General features: G+C 38.3%; 1 protein-coding gene across 3 annotated transcripts; it reads right to left on the bottom strand.

Moving 5' to 3' along the window:
* Positions 1-6,549: 6,549 nt before the first annotated feature.
* On the bottom strand, positions 6,550-16,821 carry LOC118828495 (mannose-binding protein A-like). Of its 3 annotated transcripts, XM_036735132.1 has the most exons (7): positions 16,704-16,821; positions 16,475-16,532; positions 15,391-15,568; positions 13,219-13,335; positions 10,653-10,727; positions 9,272-9,346; positions 6,550-7,079 (listed from the first exon to the last, which is right to left on the bottom strand). In XM_036735132.1, exons 3-7 carry the CDS (start codon positions 15,557-15,559, stop codon positions 6,703-6,705), a joined length of 813 nt encoding a protein of 270 aa, XP_036591027.1. In that variant the 5' UTR covers positions 15,560-15,568; positions 16,475-16,532; positions 16,704-16,821; the 3' UTR covers positions 6,550-6,702. The 3 variants fall into 3 exon arrangements, with proteins under 3 accessions (XP_036591027.1, XP_036591026.1, XP_036591028.1); XM_036735131.1 differs by lacking the exon at positions 16,475-16,532 and having other exon boundaries at positions 16,704-16,820; XM_036735133.1 differs by lacking the exons at positions 16,475-16,532; positions 16,704-16,821 and adding an exon at positions 16,345-16,443.
* Between the last annotated feature and the right edge of the window lie 10,842 nt (positions 16,822-27,663).

Genomic DNA, 27,663 nt, shown 5'->3' with positions numbered 1-27,663 from the left:
ATACCAGTTAGTTCATGGGGGATCCATCCAGGTAATGGAATGTCCCTGGTGTTTTTCCCTCTTTCAGGCCAAGGAAGGCATATGTATTATGCTTTGCAACGAGCTTCAAGATGGCAGCATTCTCCTCATTCCTTGGAGCGGAGATAGTGCCTCCTATCTTGTGGCAAGTTGTATTTATTGTGAGGAACTCAGAAGCCAGGCCACTGGTGGCAAAAATTTTTCTCCCACTTGAACGGGTATTTCCATACAAATTGAGGACTGGAGATTAGAGACAACAAATTTAGGACAAAGTTCCCTTTGTCCTAATTTTTCTATGTTTATTTCTCTGTTTGTATGAACATGACCGAATATTTCTCTTTGCGTAGGTCACTTTGTTTATCCCTGTTTTTCTTCTCCTATCTCTATCACTTTGTTTCCTCACTAACTCTCCTTATTGAAATTACTTTGAGCATTATCTCTGTACATGCCATATCTTTCCGTGAGAGTGTAAGCTACTTGAGGGTAAGGCATTTCATATTTGTCTTTATGTTCTGAGCACCAGATATGGTACCAGAAGCTCAATAAATGTTTGTTCAATTTAACAAGTTCTAGGCTATTCTAAGCTCTGGAAGTACAAAGATGAAAATGAAATTATTCCTTTTCTTTAAAAGCTACATTCTACTTGAAGGCAGGGAGAGGAGAAACATCCTGTACACAGAAAATATATATGAGAAGTACAGTGTAATTTTGAGGGAATCAGGAAGAGCCTCTTAGTGGGCTAATCCTTGAAGGGAGCTAGTCTCCAAATGGCAGAATGACAAACCTAGAAGGGAGATAAAATTGGAATGAACTATGATAATCATTAATTTCTCTATTTATGTTTTATTATATGGAATGACTGTGAAGGAGTATAGTACCATGGAAAGAGTGTTGGTCTTTGCATCTAAGAGGGTCTGACACTTACTAGTTGTTGCACTATGGGTAAGTCATTGAATTTCTTTGAGACCTAGTTTCCTCCTCTATAAATCCCTGTGATAATGACTTCACTATATTTTAAGGAGGATCAAATGAAATCATGCTTGTAAAATGCTTCAAAACTACATAATAAAACTGGCATTATGTATATTTTCAATAGTATAATTATTGTAGCTGGTGTGATGAACTGAGAACTCCTGATGGGTAGGTCAGCCATGATAACTCCCCTGGAGGCTATCCTGGCTGGCTAGACATTCACTGACATTTTTGAAATATTAGGGAGAGGCTTTTCAGTACTTCCCATTTTCTGGTTAAGCCTTTTCCAAAAGAAGTAATTAGATATTCTGCCCTTTCTCCAAAAGATTTTCTTTAAAAAAAAACAAACCTTGACATTAATCAAAATGAAATATCATTAGAGGCAAGAATCACTTTGTTTCCCTCACTTTTGTTTCAGTTTTCCTCCCTTACCTTTCCTCTTCTCTCAGTCAAGACCCAAATCCAAGAACCAAAGGATAGGTGACAGACCCCTTGTTTCCATCCTCAGCCTGAGAACAAGCACCCTCTTGGCCACAAAATGGCCTGTTCTAGAATCCTGTTCTATTGGAAGAACCCATAAACTTACCAATTGTCAACTTCAGGAGGGCAGTTTGTAAATCTGAGACACCCTTCAGTTGCTCATGAGTTGTAGAAGAATGGCTTTCTGGGAAGGAGAAAATCTTTCTTTGAACCACTGACAAGGCAAAGAGCCAGCTCAAGCCACCAAGTAGTACATACAACACTTATGCACAGCTATTCAATCCATCAACAAGTATTTATCAATCAGCTCTTCTTATATGCAGGCAAATATGTGTAATGTGGACAAAATAAGTAAAAAGTAATTTGGGGAGGAATGGTGTTAGGAGCTGGAGATGTTAGGAAAATCTTTATGTAGAATGTTTTGTTTGAACTGATTTCTGAAGAAAACTAAGGTTTGTAAAAGGTAACTGTAAAAAGAGAGCACATTTCTTGCACAGAGGAGAGCAAAGGTGTGGAGACCAGAGCTAGAGGGCTGTGTGTGAGGAACATGAAGAAACCAGTGTAGGGAGTGCATAAAAGTGAGCAATATGTACAAGGCTGGACAGGCAAGCTAGAGCCACATTATGAAGGGCTTTACATGCCAAACAGAGGAGTTTACATTTGATCATGGAGGCAATAGGGAAACATTCTAGTTTATTGAATGGGAGAATGATCTGGGCTTTAGGAAAATCACATTGGTGATTGTATGGAGGATGGATTGAAGAGAGGAGAGACTTGACATCAATTAGGAGACCACTAAATAGTTCAGGCTAGAAGGGATGAGGGCCTGAAATAGGATGGTAGCTGTGTGAGCAATGAGAGGGAGTTGGAAGAGAGAAGCATGCTCCGGAAGTACTAATGGAAAGATCTGATTGTATATGTGAGGAGGGAGGGAGGGAGGGAAGAAAGAGAGGGGAGAGAGAGAGAGAGAGAGAGAGAGAGAGAGAGAGAGAGAGAGAGAGAGAGAGAGAGAGAGAGAGAGAAGCTGAGGAAAACATCAATATTGAAAACTGAAGACCTGAAAGATGATGGTGCTTTTGACAAAAATAAGAGAGTATTTTGGAGGAGGGTATTATAGTGGATAGAGTGTGGGGTCTGGAGTTTTGAAGGCTTGAATTCAAAACCTTCCTCATATGTCTAACTGTATGACCCTGGGCAAATAATTTGACATCTCTTAGCCTATCTATAAGAGAGATGATAGTAGCACCTATCTCACAGCATTGTTGTGAATATTAGATGGGTTAAGATAAACAAAGTGCTTTGCAAGATTTAAAGTGCTATATAAGTGCTAGCCATGAGGATGATGAAGATGGTGAAAACAATGACGACTTTTTTGAACTGGGCTTGAGATGCCTATGGGACATTTGGTTTGAAATGTCTGATGGTCAGCTGACAATGCAGAACTGGAGATCTGGAGAATTATTGAGGCTAGATATATAGATCTGGGTGACATCTACATAGAGATAATAAACTGATCTGTGAGAGATTATTCAGTAACCAAATGAGAGCATGTAGGGAAAGAAAAGAAGGCAGCTCAGGACAAAACCTTGGGATACACCTATAGTTAAGGGGCATGATATGGATAATGATCTAGCAAAGAAGGGCAAGGAGGAGCTGTCAGACAGGGAGATGGAGAACCAGGGGAGAGCAGTGTCATGAAAATCCAGGGAAGAGACAGTGTCCAGGAGGCAAGGGTGAGTAATAGTGTCAGGCCTTGCAGAGGGCTCAAGAAAGATGAGGTCTGATTTGGCAATTAAGAGATTGTTGATAACTTTGAAGAGAGCAGTTTCAGTTAAATGAAGAAGTTGGAAGTCAGATTTCAAAGGACTGAGGAGTGAAAGGGAAGGAAATGGAGACAGTGATTGTAAATAGATTTTTCTAGGATTTAAGCAAAGAAAGGGAGCAGTGATTTAAGCTTAAAACAAAAGTCTATCAAAAAACATCTTGCTAGATACTATGGATTCACTCAGTTTGTATATTAAATTGTATTGCTTATGGCCATGATAATATGTGTCTCCTTCCCACCAGCAATAAAATGGGTCAGGATGGCAGTTCTCCCTCCCCTCTCTCCAGCCTCCCCCTAATAATTTAAAAATAACATCAATAATGGCACAGTGGATATAGTGCTGGGTTTGGAGTCAGGAAGATCTGAGGTGAAATCTAATTTCAGAGACTCACTAACTCTGTGACCCTGGGCAAGTCAATTAACCACTATTTGCCTCAGTTTCCTCATCTGTAAAGTAGAATAATAATAGCACCTACCTTCCAGCATTGTTGTAAGGATTAAATGAGGTAATAATTATAAAGTGTTCAGCATAGTACTTAACACATAGAAAGCGCTATACAAAAGTTAGCTATTATTATTGAAAAAAAGGAATGAATCACTATTTTTTTGGTGCATGGTTTTTTTTTTTCTGTATGGTTCCCATGCATGGTAGCTCTCTAGTCCAACTGCATATTTGTTTTTGAGCTAATGTTTTCCTGAAGTAATCGATATCTAGATGACTCCTCTATGTTCAGTAAACAGACACCCTTGCTTTAAGGAAGAAATGTATGTGTGTGTGTGTATGTGTATGCGTGTGCGTGTGTGTGTGTGCGCGCGCACGTTAATTATTGCTTTGTCTACTGTGGACATACTGTCCTCAAGGTCAAAAGAGTCTTGTAGAATGGGTGAATGATTCACTTATCCATGGCAGGATGGCTTAGTTATGTTTCTAAAGAAGGCTTGTTGACTGACTGATAACATCGGGGCTCAGGCTACAGTTGTCCAGCCAGCCTGGGTTTTTCCCCTCTTTCCCAGAAACAGAACCTGGCAGAAACTTTCTATCCCTTCCTTCCCTGCAGTGGGGATCTATTTGCTGCTTACTGCTTTGTCATTTATCTCACTGCTTTTCCCTCAGATCTCTCTCTCTCTCTCTCTCTCTCTCTCTCTCTCTCTCTCTCTCTCCCCCCTCTCTTTCTCCTATCTCCTTCCTGTCTTTCCTCCCCTCACCCCCCCTCCTCTCTCTCTGTCTTTGTCTCTCTCTCTCTGTGTCTCTCTGTCTTTGTTTCTCTCTCTGTGTGTGTCTCTCTCTCTGTCTCTCTCTCTCTTTCTGTCTCAGGGAATTTGGGGAAAAGAAACACTTTTTGTCCCTTCTGCACTGCCGGTTGAAGCATTGATTGAATGGATAAAGCACTAGGGATAGAAATACAAAAGCAGAGACAATAGTCAGTAAGCAGTCACCTAAAGGCACCCTTTCCAGGCCTCAGTTTCCTCAACTGTAAAATAATGGGGCTTGACTGGTTGGTGCCTAAGGTTCTTTGCAGCTCTGTAGCTATGGAAATATCCTTGTGTGGATTGCTTCCCAGGAATGTTGGAAAGAAGACATTTTGCTGAGTCTCCATAAAAGCGGGCTCTTGTTGAGTACTACCCCTCCATTCTTTTCTACCATCCAGCCATATTAGCTTACTTTCTGTTGCTTGAATGTCAGAGACATCTGGAATGCTCTTCTCCCTCACCTCTGGCTCCTGGTTCCCTTGACTTCCTTCAAGATCCAGCTCAAATCTCACCTTCTGTATGGGGGTGGGAGGGGACTTTCCCAGCTCCAAATGCCCCACCTAATGTCTTCTTTCAGATTACTTTCTTCTACTCTGTAAATATCTTCAGTGTCCTTAGTTATTTACATGATGCCTTCCAACATTAGAATATGTGCCCCCTCCATTAGGAAGTATTGAGGACAGGGACTGTTTTTGCCTTTCTTTGAATGTCACATAATAAGAACTTATGAATGCCCACTGACTGACTGACCACATGCTGTACTCTGTTTGGTTAAAAAATACCCAACCACCCAATGAGTTATTTTGGTTCCACTGGTCTTCTGATTCCATAGACAAGTAATAATGCTTTTCTTTGTAATGTTTGGTGAAGTGCATCATGTGAGGCAGAAGTGCTGGGAGCCCCACTGGGGTCTGGCAAGGGCCCTTTAATGGAAACACCTGGAAGAACTGAAAAGGAAGGGGAAACAATGGGGTGAAGGATCTGGGAGTCTGCTGGGACAGTCAGTTATGGATTAAGACATAGAAGAGCTTGGAAAGTGGGGAATTTGACATGGAACAGACCCGGGTTCTAGTGGTTTTACCACTAACTATATCACCTTAGGCAATTCACTTTATTGGCTCAGATTTCAGTCAGTCAATAAACATTTACTAATTGCCTACAATATAATGGGCACTGTGCTGAGCTCTGGGAATACAAGAAGAGGCAAGAGATAGTCTCTGCCTTCAAGGAATTCACTATCTAATGGAGGGAGACAACAAACAAAAAATACGTGCAAACATATGCAGGATTAACTGGAAATAACAGGAGGAATCCTACTCTCAAGTCAAGGGAAAAGAAAGGAAAAGAAATCTTCCTATAACAGATGGGATTTTGCCTGGGATGTGAAGGAAGCCAGGAGGCAGAGATGAGGAGGGAGAGCATTCCAGGGATGGGAGACAGCCAGAGAAACTTCTTGGAGCTGGGAAATGGAATGTCTTGTTCATGTAACAGCAAGGAGGCCAACGTCACTGGATCAAAGAGTGTATGACAGGGAGTAAGGTGTAAAAAGACTGGAAAAAAGAGGAGGCTAGGTTATGAAGCTCTTTGAATGCCAATCAAAGGATTTTGTATTTTATCCTAAAGGCAATAGGGAGCCAGTGAAGTTTATGGAATAGGCAGGTGACATGATGGTTCTCAGTTTCCTCATTTACCAAGTGAATAATTTAGATGAGACAAGATCTAAGATTCCTCAGAATACTCTTATTATTCTGATACTGTATTCTATACTCTTACCTGAGATTAGCCTTTGGGAATGATGGTAAGACTAAAGACAAGTCTTGTTGAAACATACCATGAATATATATTACTCACAAACCTATTGGAGTTAACAAAGCTCTTGATTGTGGAATTATATTTTCTTGGTTTTCTCTTTCCAGGTCAGAGGATGTGTTCTCCATTTTCCTAGTATATACATGTACTTATTAATGAGGCGACACTTCTAATACAAATCTGCATGAGAAAAGTAAGAGTGAGCTAGGTATTTTAATTATGTGTTTAAATACAGAAAATGGCAACTGAACTTCAAGCTTACAAAGTTCCAGCATTTGTTTCTGGTGTTATTAATATGGAGTCACAGATGAAGGATCTCAACATTCAATCCACAATAAGGGACCCCTTCAGACAGGTAATTCACAGACAGCAAGCAAGGAAGCCTCACACGATCTATCATTCCATGATCCATCACTGGTCAATGATACACAGTCTTCCCCAGATCCATGATCATTGGGTTCATCCTTTTTCCAGTTGGTGTAGGTCAGTCTTCCTCCTGTCAGGTATGCAAACCGTCCTTCTTGCACTTTGTCTGTGATGCCCAGGAAAGGAGGGGTGCCTTCGGCCAAATCCTGGATAGCTTTATTCTCCTCTGCATTCTTTGGGGTTGCAATGGTGGCCTCAAATTGCTCACAAAGAACTTTCACTCTGTCGAAAGTGGTTTTTTCTCCATTGGTTACAAACAGTTTTTTCCCAGTTTGTTTGCCCAAGGAGAAGGTCAGAACTGTAGGTGAGATTAACATGGTTGATAAACTCAGCCTAGGAACAAACAGATGCCTTTCCTGGGAATGGCTACCTCAGGAGAGACATAATCACATTTGTTGAGACTGGGGATTCTTAACCATTTTTGTGTGTTTTGTGGACCCCTTTGGCAACTGGTGAAATCTGTCCCTTCTTAAATTATTATTTTTAAATAATTGAAGGAAGTACTAAATTTCAGTTAGATGAAAACAAAAACCTCATCCTAAAGACCCCCTGAAATCTATCTGCAGACCCTTTGATGGTCTATGGACCTTGAAGTAAGAACCCCTTGTTTAGCCATGAGATTCTGTTTTGGTAGTACGAGGGCTAGAGTCTATATTCTAGGGGCAGTGTGACTTGCATGAAGACCATGATTTAAGTATTGGAAGGGCGTGGTTTGTGAACCAAAGGAAAACCTTTGGCCAAGACCAAGGACTTTCTCCATAGAACTGAAACCATAGGGGAAAAACATCAAGGAACATTTGTACCAGGATAGGCAGGACAAAGAGACGTGGGCAGATTCATTACAGCTAATGATTAAAGATTGACTAGCCTCAAAAGGGACATAGGGTAGCTCATAGGAGAAACCAGCGATTCAAAGTCAATGTGTGATTAGAACTCTTTGCTATTTGCTATTCCTCCCCCACCCCCTTATTAACAAAAAAGCAATCATGAGAGGCAGTGTGATACAATGGAAAGAGGACGGGTCTGGGAATTAAGAAGACTTGGATTCAAATTTGACCATGAATACATACTGATCATGTGAGCGTGGGCAATTCACGTAACCTCTCAATGCCCTAAATAAATCTCCAAAACTATCCATTATAGGAAACTGGATTGGCCATTGCTAATCTGTGTCAGTGACAGGAGTCTCTCATGATGATATGATTAATGATGATATCACAGACATGGACCAACCTCCACCCACCCCCATCTCCCTATAATCTGACTCACCAAAAACAGCCCACAGACAGTGTTTTCCAGTTTTTAAAGTACTTGCCCAAGTGTGGTTGGTGAACTGGGGTGAATGTTAGGATGGGACTCAAGGGAGACACCTGGGTTCAAATCCCACTCAGTTCTGTGACCCTGGGCAAATCCCTTAACCTCTTTGAGTCTCAGTTTCCTCATCTATAAAAATGAGGATAATTTTGCCTGTATCTCCTACCCCACAGGGTTGTTACGAGCCACTAATGAGCTAATGAGGGTGAAATATCTTTTCAATTTCAGAACTCTAGAAATATCAGTTACTACTGCTACTACTACTACTAGTACTACTACTACTACCACTACTACTAGCTGCATAGTAGCAGCTACTACTACTACTACTACTACTACTACTACTACTACTACTACTACTGCTACTACTACTAGTACTACTAGATACTCCATAGGACTGGCTGAAAGGCTGAAATTAAGTAATATATTTAAGCATTTTGTGAATTTTAAAGTGTTAAATTTCAGCTACTGTTCATGTGGATGGTGTAAGGAAAGAACCCCTGATATTTTGGACTGGAGTGCCTATGCTCTAGGATCATTATCCCTACTTTAAAGATTAAGAAACTGATATTTGAAGAAATACCTATGATCACATTTCTAGAAAATGGTAGAACTAAAACCCAGACCATTGGATTATAAATCGAGACCTGGAAGGGCCATTAGAGGCCGTCTCATTCACAGGCTCAATTTTGCAATTAATCTCAAGGGCTCTTAAGTGACATGCTCAAAGCCACATAGGTAGGAAGTGTCAGAGGCAGGATCTGAACCCAGGGCCTCTGGCTGTAGAGTCAGTTTGTTCTCCTGTTTACCTAGATATTCTCACTGTAATTCCAATGCTCTTTCCATTCTTTGTGAAACACTATTAATAACTCACATTTCTAGGGGGTTTTGCAGTTTACAAAGAGCATTCCTCTCAACAACTCCAGGATGTAAGTGGTACTGTTATTCCCATTTCTACCAGTGAACATATTGAGGCAACATATCGAGGCTTAGAGAGGTTAGTTTAAGTAGCTTTCCTAAGTCCACCTGACTACTTGATATCAGATTGTGGCTCAAGTCCCACTTTTCTCACTGAGCCCAGTTTTTTTTTTCCCATGTAAAACTGCTGCTTCTGGCTTAAAGTCCCCCAAAGAGCACATGAGCAAGAAAGGACACCACCATCAAGAAGAGCTGGCTTACGATTTTTGTTCTTGTCCACTTGAGCTTGAAGGGTCTGGATTTGTTTATTTGAGGCTGTGACCTGTCTGAGAAAAGCTAGAAACAAAAGAAATAAGCAATGGTTATCATGAGACATAGAAGTTTGTTCTATGTAACACTAGAGGGCAGTACTGGGCATGGAACCAATCAATGGAAGTTGCAGGGAGGTAGATTTGGGCTTAATGAGGAAACAATTTCTAATAGAATCAATTAATCATAGTCTGCATAGGCTGCCATTCAGGGAGATGTTCAGGCAGGGGACTGGGTGATCGGCTGTTAAGAACATCACCGAGGGGACTCCTATATTTGGATTCAACTCAATAAATGACCTACTATGTTCAAGAAACTGTGTTGGACTTCATTATAGGACATCTCAGATTCCTTCTACCTTTAAGAGTCTATTATTTTAGGGGCCAATTTATAACAGGGCTCATAGTCCTTGACTAAGAAATGATGGCAGTATTCTCCACTGTCTCACCCTCTACCTCTTGCCCCATTTTTGTCATTTCATTTGTCTCTATTGAATTGATGACTCTGAAGATTTCCCTTTGCCTGAACTACCTTGAGATTCAAGGTTTGGCTGCTAAGTACTTCAATGGCTACTGAAGAATTCCTCAAATGATGTCAGATTTCTCCAGCAGATTTGGTTTTCTCCTACTCTACAATGGAGATTTGTGGATATGGGACACATTTGGATTTAAAAAATTTCTTAACCTGTGATTTCATTGGCATAAGAAAGTACCAGAGATGAAACTTTCCCTGTAGTGGAGATCAGCACCTGCTTGGCAATTTACAGTCTTAGAGAGTAGCTTGGGGGTGCTGGGAGATAAGGAGAGATTCAATTGATTTGCCTGGGGTCACGCAGCCAGCACACTGGGCCAGATCACCCTGCTTCTGAGTCTCCCTCTCATGAATATTATTATTTTACTTTATAAGTATGTTTTATTTCCCCTATTTTACGTATTGCAAAACTGAAGCTTAGGCAGTCCCATAGCTAGTAAGAAGCAAAACCAAAATCCAGATTTTTTTCTTTGAAGTCCACTGCTTTTCCCAATGCATGTGAAATAGCATGAGTGTTTGATAGTTTACTTATAACAAAATTATTTCCTCTCAACCACCCCACGACAAACGTGTTATTATTATCATCATTGTCATTTTACAGATGAGGAAATGGAATGCTAGAGCAATTGAGCGTTCATTTCCGGTCACCTGGCCAGTCAATATTTGGCCTGGGGCAGAAATCCCAATTATTATAAACCTAAACCCAGTAATCTTTACACTAAACTACTTGGCCTCTGGCTTAAAGTTATCTGAAGAGCAATATAGAGAGAAAGTATACCACTTTCATGAATGGTTAGCTTACCCTCATTGATACTTTTGAGTTGTGTTTCAAGCTGCTGGATTTTTCTTTCCAAGGTTGACATCTTATTCAAAGAAACTAGAAGCAAAACAATTAGGAGAGTCTTATCGTACTGATCTCTGCTTCTCCCCAGACTTTCTTCTAGACACTTGCAAGCTTGCTGCCTGCATCATCACTCAAAGGTAACTTCCTTCTCCAAAGTTACTACTGATTTCTCAGGGCCAACCAATGGCCTCTGCATTTGACAACCTCAATTGCCTTCTGGATACTCTCTCAAATTTTTTGTGATGCTGCTCTCTCCTGGTTCTCCTCCTATCTGTCTGATCATTCCTTCAGTTCCCTTTGCTGGTGATTCAGTTGTATCAATCCTCTTGCTTTAGGTGTCCCCCAAGGCTGTGTCCTGGGCCTTCTTCTGTTTTTGCTTTTTGTTATCCTAGCTCATTTGGTGATCCTATCAGCTACCAAAAGTTCAATGATCATGCCTATACAGATGATTCCCAGACCTATATATCTAGCTCTAGTTTCTCTTTTGAACTAATAGTCATATATCTCAAACTAAACGTCACATAGAAACCTCAAACTCAGCAGAACTCACTATCTCATTCCCAAGCCCTGCCCTCTTATGTTCTTCCTTCTCACTGTAAAGAGCATCAACATCTTCCCACTTACCCAGGCCTTCAACCTCAGGGTCATCACTCTCACCTACCCCACATATCCAATCACTTTATTCCCAATTCTTGTCATTTTTATCTTTACAACACCTCTCCCGTAAATCCCCTTCTCTCCTTTCATATAGTCACAACCCTAGTTCAGCCCCTCATACTTCTCACCTGGACTATTGCAAAAGCCGTGCATTTAGTTATTTACAGGTTTTTCCCCACAAGACTGGAAACTCCCTGAGAGCAAAGACTGTTGCTTGCAGACTTTGTCTATATCCCCAGAACTTAGCACCTTCCTGACATATAGCAGAGCTTAATAAATGCTTGTTTCACAGACCCACTGAATCACATATTTATTAAGTGTCGTGCTAGGCATGAGGAATACAAGACAAAAATGAAATACTCTCTGCCTTCAAGAAGCTTCCTTTATTGACATATACATAAATATGTAGATATCTGAAATATATACAAAGTAAATATGTATATGTATATTTGGGAGATCCTAGCGGCTAAGGGGGAGCAGGAAGGGTTTCATATAGAAGGGATCACAAGTAGAATTTTGAAGAAAACTCATTGTAAGTGGTAGAAGTGAAGTGGCAAAGCATTCCAGGCATAGGATAGAGCCAACACAAAGACATAGAGAGAGGAAAGGGAATGTCATATGTGAGGAGCAGCAGAAAGGTCAATTTGACTGTGCATGGAAGGAAAGCAATGTATAATAAGGTTAGGAAGGTAGATAGAGGCTACGTCTTTGTGAAAGTCTTTGAAAACCAAACAGAATTTTACATTTGATTTTAGAGGTAATAGGGAGTCGATGGGGTTTATTGGAGAGGGGAGTCCACGGTCAGACCTTCACTTTAGAAAAATGCCTTTGGCAGCTATGTGGAGGACAGAGTGAAATGGGGGGAGACCTGAGGCAGGATGACCAACTAAGAGGCTGTCTCAATAGTGTAGGTGACAGGTATTAAGGCCTAAGCTAGTGTTTAATACACGTTGCTGTGTCCAAGACACTGCACTAGCATGTGTTAGATGACCTCTGAGTTCCTTCCACCTCAAAGATTCTAAGACTTGTAGCAAAGTTTATGATGGACTTGGTCAATTTTTATGAAGAAAGGTTGAGGATACTCTCTCCCCTCCTGCTTCTCTTGACAGGTTTAGTTTGTTTTCTATTGAATTAATGATTCCTGAATATTCGCCACAGCTTGAATTGTCTTAAAATTAAGCTCACTGTTTGGCTCCTCACTACCCCGATAGCTGCCGAAAAATTACTTGAATGGGGTCAAACTCCTCCGATCATCTGCTATTGGATTATTTTCAGGAACAATTACTCAACTCTCTTTCAAGCTGAAGGTTGAGACAAGGTCTCTAGCTAAAGCATAATGAAAAATGTGTAGGAAGAATGTGTACATGCATTGATGTATGAGTATGTGTAAATGTGTGTGGAGGATGTTTCTACAATAAGTGCTGAAACCTGAGTTCCACCTTGGAGTCTGGTCTTTTTTTAAACAAGCCTTTTATGGATAACTTGTTTTAAAATTTCTTACATTTTCTAATGTATCCCTTCTGTCTACCTTTCCCAAAGAAACATCCCTTGTAATGGAGAATAATAAAAAAAAGTAGAAAAAAAGAAAAAAAGTCAGTCAAATTAACCATTGTATTAAAAAAGTTTAATGCTATGTGCAGTATTATATAGCCGTAGTATCTTCCGCAACGAAGCAAGGGTAGGGAAGGGGGGAAGTGTTGAGTCATGGAGGAGGCTCTGCCAATAATGATACAAGTGGAAGGGGACATTTGACTACACTGGTAATAGGATATTTGGAAGAGGGATCATCTGCTTGCTGGATCTGAGCCCCAAATGCTGGAATGGCCTCTCCCCAGCTAGGGCAAGCACAAAGCAGATGGAGCCTTACCTGAGCTGTCTCCTGTATCTCCTTTCAAGCCTCCATATCCTGGAAGTCCCTGTAGCCCTGGTGGCCCTGGAGGCCCCATTTTCCCCGGAGGGCCCTGGATACCTCTGAGCCCTTTGCCTATTATTGGGCAATGAAGAAAATTATCTTTGCATTCAGTGTTTTAAAAATATTTGAAAAAATGAATTTTATTGTTAGTTTTTGTTTTATGTGAGGTCTTTTCTGTATATGTCCATTCTACCTCCCTACTATGTACCAAGATCCCTTTCTTGAAACAAAGAAAGTTGTGGTGGTGTGCAAATTACTTGGGACAAGCAAAGCCTTTTACAAATGATTCCATTTTGTGGCAGTAATAATTATACTGTGTGCTTCTAATGACACCAGACTCACTCAGTATTACCCTGACCAAATTAAAACAGGGTAAGCTGGTTTCCCCACTTTGAGTCAGTCCTTTGTTAGCTAAATAGTGGATTAGGGGCCATACATACATCTTGCATTATTCTCTTGTGTTTTTAATTTTGTAGAATTTTTAAAGAATAGCTATTACTTCAAGGAAATATGCAAAAATCATAGCTCTCAAAGATCACACTTCAATAACTATTAGAGGTATTGCTGACAATGGTAGGGGGAAGTCACACATTTCAAGCATCTTTCAAGCCCACAAGAAACAGAACCAGTCTTACCAAAGCACAAAGGGTGGTGAGGTCCAAGTGAAAAATGATGCTAACAGCTGACAAAATGTTGCTGCAAAATAGGTTGATTAACCCTCAGAAAACAAGTCAAGAGCTTTGTAGGAACCTTTCGGCTGGAAGGGTTTTTACTGATCATTCTACAGTAGGGTGTAGACTTTTTAAAGTCTACAGTGATGACTAGTTGGAAATCAGTTGCTAACTCTATCAATAAAAATGCTTTTCATGGGTAAAATTACATCAAGACTAATGTACTGAATATTATAAAATGTTAATTTTTTACTAATGAACTTATTTTTTCATTGAAGGTCTTTTAATCCCAAATCATTTTCAGAAGTCCAAAAATAAGCTTGCAAGATCTGAGCTTCTCCATCAGACTGTAAAACATTCACCTCCAAAAAGGTTTGGGGGGTTTTCTGCATTCAGTAAGCCTAGAAATTTTGTCCCAACTGAAGAAAATAACAAACTCTGATAAATTCATTGATATACTGGAAAACAGAATTATTTTGGTATTATAAGAATTCCCCCAAAAAGCAATGCAATTTGGCATCATGCTACAGGTCATGAAAAGCTAAGAAATTTATTCAGGACCTGGAGAAGAACATGCTTCAGTGCCCCAGAACTGGTCTGATTTAAGCCCCAGTAAGAATTTGTAGGCTCTAATCAAGGCTAGATTTTGAAAAATGACTATTTTAAAAAGGTATAATTAATAATTAATGTGATAAGTGTGCTTTGATGAATTAAGAATTAAAGAATATATTGGTGAACTCAATGCTAAATTACATATAACAAAGGCTCACAAGAAATGGAGGACATATTACATATTAAAATTTTTTGAAAGACATAAAAGACTGAAGACATCATATGCTAGGAAATGTAATTATTGTAGATTGTCCCAATTAATTGGTACACCACAGTAAGCAAAACCACTTGTACAATTGTGTATACAGTACTCTGATATACCTCTGCTTCTCTAGAAAATAGAATGAAACGAGCAAAAAAAATTTCACTGTGAACTATATGTGGACACCTTATGAGGGTATAAAACAAACTGGTGATCTCATGAAAGGGTCCCTAGACTTTATTCCCAGGATTTAGTGTTTACTTTAAATCTAACTAGGCAAACAATATTCTGTGGGTTTCCCCAAAGAGGAGTGGGTTGAGAGATTCTGAAGGGATAGCCTTTGAAAGTGGCCCCATACTTACTGCCTTTTTTGGTAAGAAGCCAACATAATTGTTCCTTTGACTACATGGAAACTGGGGGTGCCAGATTACCAGAGCTGGATAAATAGAACAGCTTTGATTATCACACTTCCTTGTTTAGAGGAAAGGTTTTTGGACAGAGACTGAATCTAGAGAAACAATTCAGGATCATTAATATGACCTTCTCATGTGTTGAGTCTGAACTCCTGGAAGAGGTAGCCATCACCTGGGAACACTTGGAAGAAATGAAGACTCATGGAGAAAGACCCCAATTGGCCTGTACCTGGTTCTCCCTTTTCTCCTTTGAGCCCATCTCTTCCATCTTTTCCAGGAGCCCCATTTGCCCCAGGGGTACCACAAGAGACCAGGGAGCAGCAGGTCTGCTCAGTCCCCTCACTCAAACTTGGCTCTACGATGATGAGGAGGAGTAGGAACCAGGAAAAGACAGCCATCCTTCACACCTTGGATGGGGAGAAAGTTGAGGTCAATTGTTTTAGAAAGATAAACAGCAGGGGTCTTCAACCAGCCTCCCTATTTGCCTCCTCACTATTGTCTGCTCCTGGTGGTGCTGCCACCAGCTGTCTCATTTCCTTCCAAAACAGCCTGCACACACCACTGCCAGTTTCACTGCTTTGGATCCTGTCAGTCTCTTGATCAGTGTTTTATTGACTCCCCATTGTCTACAAGAGTAAGCAACCCAAATTGATTTGGAAATCATTACGCAAGTTAGTCCCCACCCTAATTATCCTGCCTTCTTTCCCATTCTGTCCAAATGAGAACTCTCCATTAAAGACTGACACATCTCTTGCCTTTCCAACCTATACTCATTATTCTCATTCCTCAGGCTAGTCTGACTGACTTCTATATGCCTTCTATTTCCTAGGATCCTCTCTAGGGCCTAATACAGGACTGGATATACAAAATTAATACTAAAATAAATTTAAAAAATTTTGATATACAAAATCCTTCCTTTCCTTCCCTTCCCTCCCTCCCTCTTTCCCTCCCTCTTTCCCTTCCTTCCTTTCTCCATTCCTCCTTCCCTCCTTCCTTCCTTCCTTCCTTCCTTCCTTCCTTCCTTCCTTCCTTCCTCCCTTCCTTCCTTCCTTCCTTCCTTCCTTCCTTCCTTCCTTCCTTCCTTCCTTCTTTCCTTCCTCCCTTCCTTCCTTCCTTGCTCCTTTTGTCCCTCCCTTGCTTTCTTCTCTCCCTCCTCCCTTTTTCTTACTTTGTGCATTTCTACCTATGATTTAGACCTGAAAAAATTTTGTGAATCTTGTTGTCCTTGCCAGGGAGTCCATTGGGTGGGGATGGGGAAGTTGATAACCTTTCAGCAGGAGAACAAATAATTTCCATGTTCCTTTTTATTTTACCTGCACCAGATCTGGCCTGTTTCTAAAGAGTGCCATACTTCCAAAGGAACCAAGGGACCTAAAAGGAGATGAGGAACATCAAAATGGAAAGACCCTTGATCATAACTCTCTAGTTACAGATAGAAACTTTGCCTGAGAATCTGATAGAAAGTCCCCTTTCTAGAACTAAGTTAAACACACAGATCTTTGACCTAAGTTCCACAAGCTGCATTTCTGATCAGAAACTTACCTGGTATCCAGCAGAAAAGAGATAACAGGACAGAGTGTCCTCTAGTCCAACCCAGAGAAGACGAGGAGAGGCTGGATTCAACAGGATATAAAGAAATCACTTTGTTTACAGGGTAGAGTTCTGTCCTTGTCTTGCTTCCACAGATTAATAAACAACTGAACCAAATATCTAGCTGTTATTGCTCCCAAGGGATACTGGCAGATTGAGAGAGAATCACAGAGACAGAATTTCAGATCACACAACCCATTCCTAAAAATGAATTCTTTCAACAACATACTTGAAAAGTTGTTAGCTAGCTTTTATTTGAAGACCTTCAATGAGGGGAAGCCCTTTATCTCCCAAGACAGTCTATTCAATTTTTTGGTAACTCGAATTGTTAGTAAGTTTTAGTAACTCTTCTCTCTGGGATCAGTCTTGGCTTCTACATGACAGTCTTTTCTGTGTAGGAAATAAATAACTGTGCTATACCTGATTCCTATTCCCACCTTTGGGGAGATGCTAGATGGGATGAATCTGGATAATCCTAGTTGATATAGTGAGCCAAAACTAAAAACTTTAAGTGCTAGAGTGGGGGGACAGAATCAGCCAAATAGTATGAGAAATGGGATTTGAATGTCTCTCATTAGAGGCCTGTTCTCCATGGCTGATGCTGTTTGGACCATGTGCATAGGTCCAGAGCTGAGAGGGGCCCCTTAGCGCAAAAAAGAGGGAGTGCCATGCCAAAGTCCTGACTCCAACCCTAGAATCTTAATGTTAAATTATGAATTTAACAAACTATAAAGGAACAAGAACATTTCTACATACAAAGAACAAAAAAGAGGGTAGTATAGGAAACCGTGAAGTGTTAAATACAATGTTTTCAAAGTATATATTAAATTTAACACAATAACAACAAAACTGGCTGCTAGTCTATAATCCCTATTACCCTCTGTATCCTTCTCTCTTCTGTGTTTGTTTTTAATGTTTCATCGATGGACTCTTTTTTCTTTTCTTATATTTTTGAATTACTGTCCATCCCCTGCTTCCCTGTCTACTACCAAAGCCCTCTCTTGTGACCAGTAAGTATAGTCAAACAAAATAAACCAGGAGAACTTTTTTTGAGAAATTTGCTCCAAATATTTCATCCAATAAGCTGTTTCCTTAATAATTCTAACTTGCACAATCAAAATTTTTTGTGCAGGTTCTCAATCTTAAGAAACATCCATTTTTATCTTTTATGATCACCTTTAATCTTTGTTTAAGAATTCTTCCTTCTATTCATGGTTTTGAAAGGTAGATCTTTATTTCCTCTTTTCCTCTCTTGTTTACCATATAACCTTTTATATTTTAAGTGATATAACCATTTGGAGCTTATTGTAATATATAATGTAACCATGGCTTTTATGACAGGATCTTTTCTTGGATTTAGACTTCTGAACTTCTAGGTGTTTTGACTGCCACTTTTCATCCTACATTATAGCTACTTTCTGCAGTATCTAGATTGGTGGATATAGACTAGTTTTTATTTCTCCCTTCCTTTTCAGTTTAAGGCCCTTTTGATTAGACTTAAAAATGGTAACATGGTATAGTGGACAGAGAAATGGTCTCAAAGCCAAGCAGACCCAAATTCAAATCCTGCCTCTCATACCTACTGGCTGTGTGACCCCGGGCAAGTCAATTAACTAGAGCATGGGCTCTAGGCAATTTTGCAAGACTCCAAATTGCAGATAAGGTACTAACAAGCATTGATGTAGGGAGTTTCCTCACTTGGGAGTTCCATATACCAATGAAATCACAGGTGGAATACCTCTCTCTATCCTTTGATTAGACTTTCAATACTGTATGCAGTTAGCTCTTGTTAGGTCTGTCTATCTAGATCAAAGCCTCTCATTCCTATTTGTTAAGCTTTGGTCCAGAAACCCTATTCAAGTTCTGGGATACCATCTTATTATATACATACGTGTATGTATATATATATATATGTATATATATATACATACATACATATATACACATATTTATATAACACATAAATATTTAGCTTTCATTTAGTATTTTATTTTTCCCCAGTTACATGCAAAAATGATTTTTAACATTCATTTTTAAAACTGAGTTCCAAATTCTCTCCCTTCCTCCCTCCCCCTCATCCCTCATTGAGAAGGTAAGCAATTCAATATAGGTTATATATGTGTAGTCAGACAAAATATATCCATAATAGTCATGTTGTGAAAGAAAGCATAGACAAAAACTCAAGAAAAAAAAAGTTTAAAAAGGTATGCTTCAAACTGCATTCGGACACCATCATTTCTCTCTGTGGGGATGGATAGCATTTTTCATCATAAGTCCTTCAGAGCTGTCATGGATTGTTATATTTCTGAGAATAGCTAAGTCATTCACAGCTGATCATCTTACAATATGGCTGTTACTTAGTACACAGTGATTTTACTTTGCATCAGTTCAGGCAAGTCTTTCCAGGTTTTTTTCTAAGAGCATCCTGCTCATCATTTCTTATATTATAATAGTATTCCATTATAATCACATACTACAATTTGTTCAGCCATTCCCCAATTGATGGGCTTTTCCTCAACTTTTAATTCTTTACTCCCAGAATAGAGCTGCTATGAATATTTTTGTACATATAGGTCCTTTTCCTTTTTGTTTTTTATCTTTTGGTTTATAGACCTAGTAGTGGCATTGCTAAGTCAAAGGGTATGCATGGTTTTATAGCCCTTTGGGCATAGTTCTAAATTGCTCTATAGAATGGTTAAATCAGTTCACAACTCTACCAACAATGCATTAAAGTCTCATTTTTCCCATGTCCCCTGCAACATTTGTTATTTACTTTTTCTGTCCTCTTAGCCAATCTAATAGGTATGAGGTACTACCTTAGAATTGTTTTAATTTGTATTTCTCCAATCAGTAATGAGAGAGCATTTTTTTCATATGGCTATAGATGGCTTTGATTGCTTCATCTAAAAACTGATAATATGTTTTGATCATTTATCTGGGATACCATCTTCTTAACCAACTGTTAACTTCCCTAACCTTCCTTTGTCTATGGCATCTCTCAGCTTTGATGAAATCTTAAGGTCTTCAGTTTCTTTCCTAAAGATTTATAATCTTTGTGTGATGATTTAAAAGTTCTGAGGCACATAATTTCTGGGTAAATTTTTTGTAATAACAATGCCAGCATTTTGGTAAAAGAATGGTCATTTGGCCATCTCTCTTAGACCAAAGACCCCTCATGGGGAGGACTCACAACTTATATGTCCTTAGAATAGTAGGTGTTCCTTAGGTTGGCAATCAACACTGATTCGTTAACATTTAATGAGAAAACGAATATTAAAATGAGAGGTCGGGCTAAATTACAATGAGAGTCTTGGGGTAGGTAACTTGGGTCACCCCAATCTCTTTCAAAGAGATTTACCAATTTCTGTATCATCTGTCTGACAAAAGAAACAATCAACATTTCTCCAGACCTGTCTGAGCAAACACAGTTAGTGTGAATGCACCTATTTGCCCAACCTTAGAATTTCTTTTACTGTCTGATTAGATCTTGGCTTGGGTAAATATCTGCCTAAGATTTCCCACACTGGCTGATTTCTGGATGAGGAAGCAGAAAAGGGGAAAACATTGGTCTTAACACAATAATTAGTTGTTAAATACAAGACAGAAATAATCTTTTTTCACATTTGTTAAATACTTTCCAGGTCCTTTCTGGTAAAGTCACTTGTGTCCTTTAGAATCACTGGAAGTAGGGTATTAGTCACTCATATGATCTGTCTAGAGAGATCTTAGAAACATATCCCAAAAGGATGGCAGTTGTTTCTACTGTCATTAACAGGTTGACACATAGCTGTTTCAGTATCTTTCAGCAGAGGGTAGCCAACCACTAGTCTTCTTCTCTTCTTCCTCTGACCCTTCCTAAATAAATTATCATTTCACCAGGCAGCTCTTGTAGATTTATTCTGAAGGGCAAGCATCTGCTTTCTTCTCAGTATGTACTTTCTACTCTTCCATTTTCTTGTTGTTTTTCATATGTAACTTCTTCTTCTTCTTCTTCTTCTTCTTCTTCTTCTTCTTCTTCTTCTTCTTCTTCTTCTTCTTCTTCTTCTTCTCCTCCTCCTCCTCCTCCTCCTCCTCCTCCTTCTGCTCCTTCTCCTCTTCCTCTTCCTCTTCCTCCTTCTCCTCTTTCTTCTCCTTCTTTGTAGACTTTTTTTCTGGATCCACTGCCTCCTAGGATAATGGGATTTTTAAGTTGGAGGTATTTTAGGGGTCACATAGTTCACTCTTTTCAATTAAAGATAAGGAAATTTGGAACCTGAGGGATAAAATTACTTAGCCAAAGTCATATAGACAATAAAATACAGAACAGAGATTTGAATCTAGGTCTTCTGACTCCAGAATCAGTGCTGTCTCCACCAGACCATGTTGATGTGCTTTATAGCAATCTTGCCATTTGTAAAATCTCAGAGGTAAAAGAGGATTTCAGGGGCCCTTTAATGGAACCTGTGTAGTGCAGTGGAAAGAGCTCTGGGCAGATCACTTTTCTTCAGGTCCCAGGTTTCTCATTAGTAAAATGAGGAGGTGTTGAATTAGATGACTTTTGAGGACTCATTCAACTCTAAATCTGTGATCTATCTTCTATAAACAGGAATTCCCTCTACAACATCCCTGACAAGTGAACATCCAACCTCTGATTGAATACTACCAGTGAGGGCAGTTCTGAAGTAGTTCCTTCTACTCTTAGAGAGTTCCCTACATTGAGCTGAAATCTATGTTGGCAATTTCTATCCATTCTTCCTAGTTCTACTCTCCAGGGACATTTGCATTTAGATGCAGCTGACATTTCTTTGACTGAACATAGTCCAGATAATTTTAGATTCTTTAAAGAGGGGTTACATGTACAAGAATTGAATAGGAAGAGTGATTGCAATTTGAATCAATGGATGGAGTATGCACTTGTATTTTCAAAAACTGGCATCAGAGGACTTTGGTTGAAAACGTACCTATTATACTTAGTACCTGTGTGACCCTGAGTAGATCACTTAACATCCCTGAGCCTCCATTCCTTCATTATAAAATGAAGGAGTTGAACCACATGGTCTCTGAGGCCCCTTTAAAACCTCCATATATGACCAAGGTGACTGTGTTCCCTATTCCCTATAGAGCTGAGGAAGGAAAATGGTAACCTGATTTGGGGAATTCAGATACGATCATTCTTCCTGACCACGGTTATTCTTTTTCTTGATTCTTCCCCTTCTGGACTACTAGTTCAGGAAAAGCACCAGCCATGGTTTAATTTGCTCCCAACTCTGTCTATCTCCTCCATAGACTTGCCAGCTACTTTCTCTCCTTCTGCCCCTCTCTACAGTTTCTCTTTCTTTCTTCCCTCTTCCCTCAAAGATGTTGAACTATTAACCATGATCATATCAACTGTGCTATTGTTCTTGGTTGGGGTATGCCAATCTATTCCCCTATAACCTCATTTTATTCATCATCCCTAAAAATTTCTGGACCAAAGTGTCCCTCTCTGGTCATTACTTTTTGTGTGTTGTCTCCTTCATTAGATTGTAAGATCCTTAAAAGTCTATCCTTAAAGGTCTTTGCATTACCTATTCCTAGCACTTTTCATTGTGCTTGGTACATAGTAAGTGTTTAATAAATGCCTTTTCACTCATTGATTCATTTATTTCCAAATTCTACTGAGCAACCTTTCTTAAGAAGTTTGACTTCCTCTTCTTTATGGGAAGAACTCATAACTGATTGTGTTTCAATACAAGAAAGAAGTTGACCTTTAAAGATAACACATTCTTTCCTCTCTTCCTCTTCTCCATCCTATACATTTTTATCTATAGCAGCATCATATGGTTTCTTTAACTGAAAGGCACTTAACTGAGCAAAAAAAAAAAAAAAAAAAGAAAAAGAAAAAGAAAAAGAAAAAAAAAGCCTGTTTCTCTCATCTCTCCTTCAAGTCAAGTGCTCCCTCTGGTGGTCTCCCAAGAGAGTCTCAGATTTGTTGCACACAGGTGTATCGATGGTTCTCATCCCCAATATCTTCATCCCATTTTTTCCCACTGGAACTGTGATTTAATCAATGTAGGGAGATCCTGGTGAGGCATTCCCTCTATAATTGCTGATAGGTATTCTCTATGCAATTAATAGTTTTAGAAATTTGAGGTTGTGAACTACCCAGTACCATACAGATAGTATTTGTTGTATATTTTAAAAATTAAATTTTATCTTTTCAATTAACAAAAAATATGTTTTCTTTCCATTTTAGTTTCCTTCTCCTCATTAAAAATCCCCAGCAAAATAAAATTCTTGTAGCAACTATATTAATGAAACAAACAGTTTCCTCTACTGGCCATTCCAGAAATATGTGTGTATTCACATGTATGAGTGTTTGTATGTATATGTATAGTTCTTCAGTTCTTTAATATAAAAATAGGTGCTATAAATATTTTTGTATTTATTTCTTTGATGTCTTTGGGTTATCAACCTAATTATGATTTTGCTGGGCCAAAGAACATGTAGAGTTCAGCAAAAAGTCATTCTTTCCTGAGGGAGCTTGATCTTTTTCTTAACCCAGAACCTGAAAAGCATCATTATCTTCACCCAAAGGGCAACCTTTAAGGGAACTATAGCTAAACACTGGGGTTGGGGATGATGATGGGATGGAGAACAGGATGGGGGAGGGGAGAAAATGTAAAGTGGGAGAGAACATAGGATCATAGATCTAGAACTGGAAATATTTTAGAAGTTATTTCATCAAATTTCTTCATTTTCCAGATGAAGAAGCTGAAGTATAAGGAAGTTAAATGGCTTGCTCAAGCTCATATGTGTTGTGTCCGAGGTGGGCTTTTCACCCTAGTCCTCTGATTCCAGAACCTATGTCCAGGGTTGAGGCATATCATCTGTATCATCTGTCTGACAAAAGAAACATGAAGACTCCTCTTTAATATAAAGGAATTTTTATACCCTAACACCAACCTGACTGTAGTTGCACTTAAGGCATGCATTGATTAATAAAATACACAATTACAAAAATGAATTTATAACCTTCTAAATGAATTTATTTTCTATTCAACACTGGTTGGTTGATTGTTGTCCTTCATTCTCAAGGAGGACCAAATGACATCACTATGTTAGAGTCACTGAATAATATTTTTGCTACTGTATACAACATTCTCCTGGTTCTGCTCACTTTATATTGCATCAGTTCATTTAAGTCTTTCCAGGTTTTTCTGAAATCATCCTGCTTGTCATTCCTTATAGCACAATAATATTCCATCACAATCATATACCACAGCTTGTTTAGCCAGTCCTGAATTGATGGGCATCCTCTCAATTTCCATTTCTTTGGCACCACAAAAAGAGTTGTTACACTTTTGTACAAGTAGGTCCTCCCTGCTCTTGGCCTGTTAAAATCTCTTTTGGATATAGACCTTGTAGTGGTATTGCTGGATCAAAGGATATGCATAGTTTTATAGCCCTTTGGGCATAGTTCTAAATTGCTCTCCAGAATGGTTGGATCAGTTCACAACTTCACCAAATTATTACTTTCCCAGTTTTCCCACATTCCCTCCATGTTTATAATTTTCTTCTTTTGTCATATTAGCCAATCTGATAGCTGTGAGATGGTACTTCAAAGTTTTTTTTAATTTTCATTTTTCTAATCTATAGTGGTTTAGAGCATTTTTGTGTGACTATAGATAGCTTCAATTTCTTTGTCTGAAAAATGCCTGTTCATATCCTTTGACCAGTTATTAATTGGAGAATGACTTGTATTTTTATAAATTTGACCCAGTTCTCTATATATTTAAGAAATGAGGCCTTTATCAGAGATACTTGCTGTAAAGTTTGTTTCCCAGATTTCTGCTTTCCTTTTAATCTTAGTGGTTTTGTTTGTGCAAAAACTTTTTAGTTTTTTTATAATCAATGTATGTATTTTACATTTTGTAACACTCTCTATATTTTGTTTGGGCCTAAATTCCTGCCTTACCCATAAATCTGATAGATAAACCATTCCATGCTCTCCTGATTTGCTTATGGTATCAACCTTTATGTGTAAATCGGGTACCCATTTTAATTTCATCTTGTTTTATACACTGTGAGATATTGGTCTATACCTAGTTTCTGTCATGCTGTTTTCAAGTTTCCCCAGCAGATTTTGTCAAATAATGAGTTTTTGTTCCAAAAGCTTAGATCTTTGGGTTTATCATATACTAGATTACTATGGTCATTCACTATAATGTAATGTATCCACTACTCTGCTTCTTAGCCAGTACCATGATGTTTTGATAGTTACCTCTTAATAATTCTGCTTGAGATCTGGTACAGCTAGGTTACCTTCCTTTGCATTTTTTTCATTGATTCCCATGATATCTTTGAACTTTTGTTCTTCTAGATGAATTTTATTATTATTTTTTCTAGCTCTATAAAATAACTTTTTGGTAGTTTGATTGGCATGGCACTGAATAAATAGATTAATTCAGGTAGAATTGTCATTTTTATTATATTGGCTTGGCCTACACATGAGCAACTGATATTTTTTGATTGCTTAGATTTGACTTTATTTGTGTGAAAAGTATTTTATAATTGTGTTCATATTGTTCCTGGGTTTGTTTAGACAGATATACTCTCGAGTATTTTATATTGTCTATAGTTACTTTAAATGGATTTTCTCTTTCTATCTCTTGCTGCTGGACTTTATTGGCAATATATAGAAATGCTGATGATTTATGCGGGTTTATTTTGTATCCTGCAGGTTTGATTCTCTAGGATTCTCTAAGTAAACCATCACATCTTCTGCGAAGAGTGATAATTTTGTTTGATTCATTGCCTGTTCTAATTCCTTCAATTTCCTTTTCTTCTTTTATTGCCATAGCTAACATTTCTAATACTATATTGGACAATAGTGGTAATAATGGGCATCCTTGCTTTGACTCTGATTATATTGGGAAGGCTCCAAGCTGATCCCCGTTACAGATATTGCTCACTGATGGTTTTAGATAAATAATACTTATCATTTTAAGGTAAGCCCTATTTATTCATATACTCTTTAGGGTTTTTCATAGGAATAGGTGTTCTGTTTTGTCAAAGGCTTTTACTGCAATTTTTGAGATGATTGTATGGTTTTTGTTGGTCTTATCAATTATGCTTATAGTTTTCCCAATATTGAACCACCATTCCTGCTGTAAATCCCACATGCTCATAGTATATGATCCTTATGACATATTGCTATAATCTCCTTGCTAGTATTTTATTTAATTTTTTGCATCAACATACATTAGGGAAATTGTTCTATAATTTTCTTTCTCTGTTTTCACTTTTCCTGGTTTAAGCATCAGCACCATATTTGTGTCATAAAAGAAACCTGGTAGGACTCTTTCTTCACCTATTTTTCTAACTGGTTTATATAGTATTGGAATTAATTGTTCTTTAAATGTTTGGTAGAATTCTTTTGTGAATCCATCTGGCCTTGAGGATTTTTTCTTATGAAATTCATTGGTGGCTTGTTCAATACCTTTCTCTAAGAATGTGTCATCTCAGTACTCTACTTCTTCTGCCAATCTGGGTAATGTTTTTTGTAGAAATTCATCCATTTGGTTTAGATTGTCAAACTTATTGACATATAATTGGGCAAAATAGCTCCTAATAATTATTGTAATTTCCTCTTCCTTGGTAGTGAATTTACCCTTTTCATTTTTCATACTAGTAATTTGATTTTCTTCTTTACTTTTAAAAATAAAATCAACCAGTGGCTCATTTATTCCCCCTCATAAAACCAGCATCTAGTTTTATTTATTAGTTCAATGATTTTCTTGTTATTCAATTTATTAACCTTTGCTTTGATTTTCAGGACTTCCAATTTGGTTTTTAATTGGGGATTTTTAATTCATTCTTTTTCTAAAATTTTTAGCTGCATGCCAAATTCATCAATTCTCTATTTTATTGATGTAAGCATTTAGAGATATAAATTTTCCACCAAGTACCACTTTGGACGCATCCCACAAATTTTGACATGTTGTCTCATTGTTATTATTTTCTTTAATGAAATTATCAGTTGCTTGTATGATTTGTTCTTTGATCCACTTATTTTTTAGGATTAGATCATTTAGTTTCCAATTCATTTCAATCTATCTTTCCATTGCCATTATTGAATGTAACTTTTATTGCATTATGATCTGAAAAGGATGTATTTGCTACTTCTGCTTTTCTGCATTTGGTTGTGAGGTTTTTATGTCCTAGTACATGGTTAATTTTTGTGTAGGTTACATGTACTTCTGAAAAAAAGGTATATTTCTTTCTATTCTGAATCAATGTTTTCCAGAGATCTATCATGTCTAACTTTTCCAGAATTTTATTCACCTCTTTAACTACTTTCTTGTTTATTTTTTAGTTAAACTTACCTAGTTCTGAGAGGGGAAAGTTGAGGTCTCCCACTATTATAATTTTTTTCTCTATTTCTTCCTGTACTTTATTCAACTTCTTAAAAAAATTAGACATTAGACTATTTGATACATACATGTATGGTACTGATATTACTTCATTGTCTCTGGTACCATTTAGTGAGTTATAGTTTCTTTTTCTCTCTTTTAATTAGACTTATTTTTGTTTTGCTACCCCTTTTTTGTTGTTTGTTTTGCTTCAACTGATACATAATATATTTTGCTCCAGCCTCTTACCTTTATTCTGTGTATGTCTCTGTGCTTCAAATGTATTTCTTGTGAATAACATGTTGTAGAATTCTGGTTTTTAATCCATTCTGCTATCCGCCTCCATTTTATGGGTGAGTTCATCCCATTCACATTTGTAGTTATGAGAACTAATTGTGTTTTTCCCTCAATGCTAATTTCCACTTTTTCATCCTTCTCTCTCTCTCTTATGCCCACCCTGTCCCTCCTCAAAAGTATTTTACTTCTGATTACTGCCTCCCCCAATTGCCCCTTATTTCCATGAGTCCCCTCCCCCTTCT

Source organism: Trichosurus vulpecula, chromosome 8 (assembly GCF_011100635.1).
Source record: "Trichosurus vulpecula isolate mTriVul1 chromosome 8, mTriVul1.pri, whole genome shotgun sequence".
NCBI classification, from domain to species: domain Eukaryota; kingdom Metazoa; phylum Chordata; class Mammalia; order Diprotodontia; family Phalangeridae; genus Trichosurus; species Trichosurus vulpecula.
The sequence above is the reverse complement of the archived record's forward strand: the minus strand, read 5'-3'. Positions and strand labels throughout refer to the sequence as shown.

Excerpts from the sequence above, each read along its gene's own strand:
- LOC118828495 (XM_036735132.1), bottom strand. The coding sequence starts at position 15,559 with ATGGCTGTCTTTTCCTGGTTCCTACTCCTCCTCATCATCGTAGAGCCA. Across the intron at positions 13,336-15,390 it reads AGGAGAAAAGGGAGAACCAG|GCAAAGGGCTCAGAGGTATC; the intron begins GTACAGGCCAAT and ends GCCCAATAATAG. Across the intron at positions 10,728-13,218 it reads AGATACAGGAGACAGCTCAG|TTTCTTTGAATAAGATGTCA; the intron begins GTAAGGCTCCAT and ends TTTTGCTTCTAG.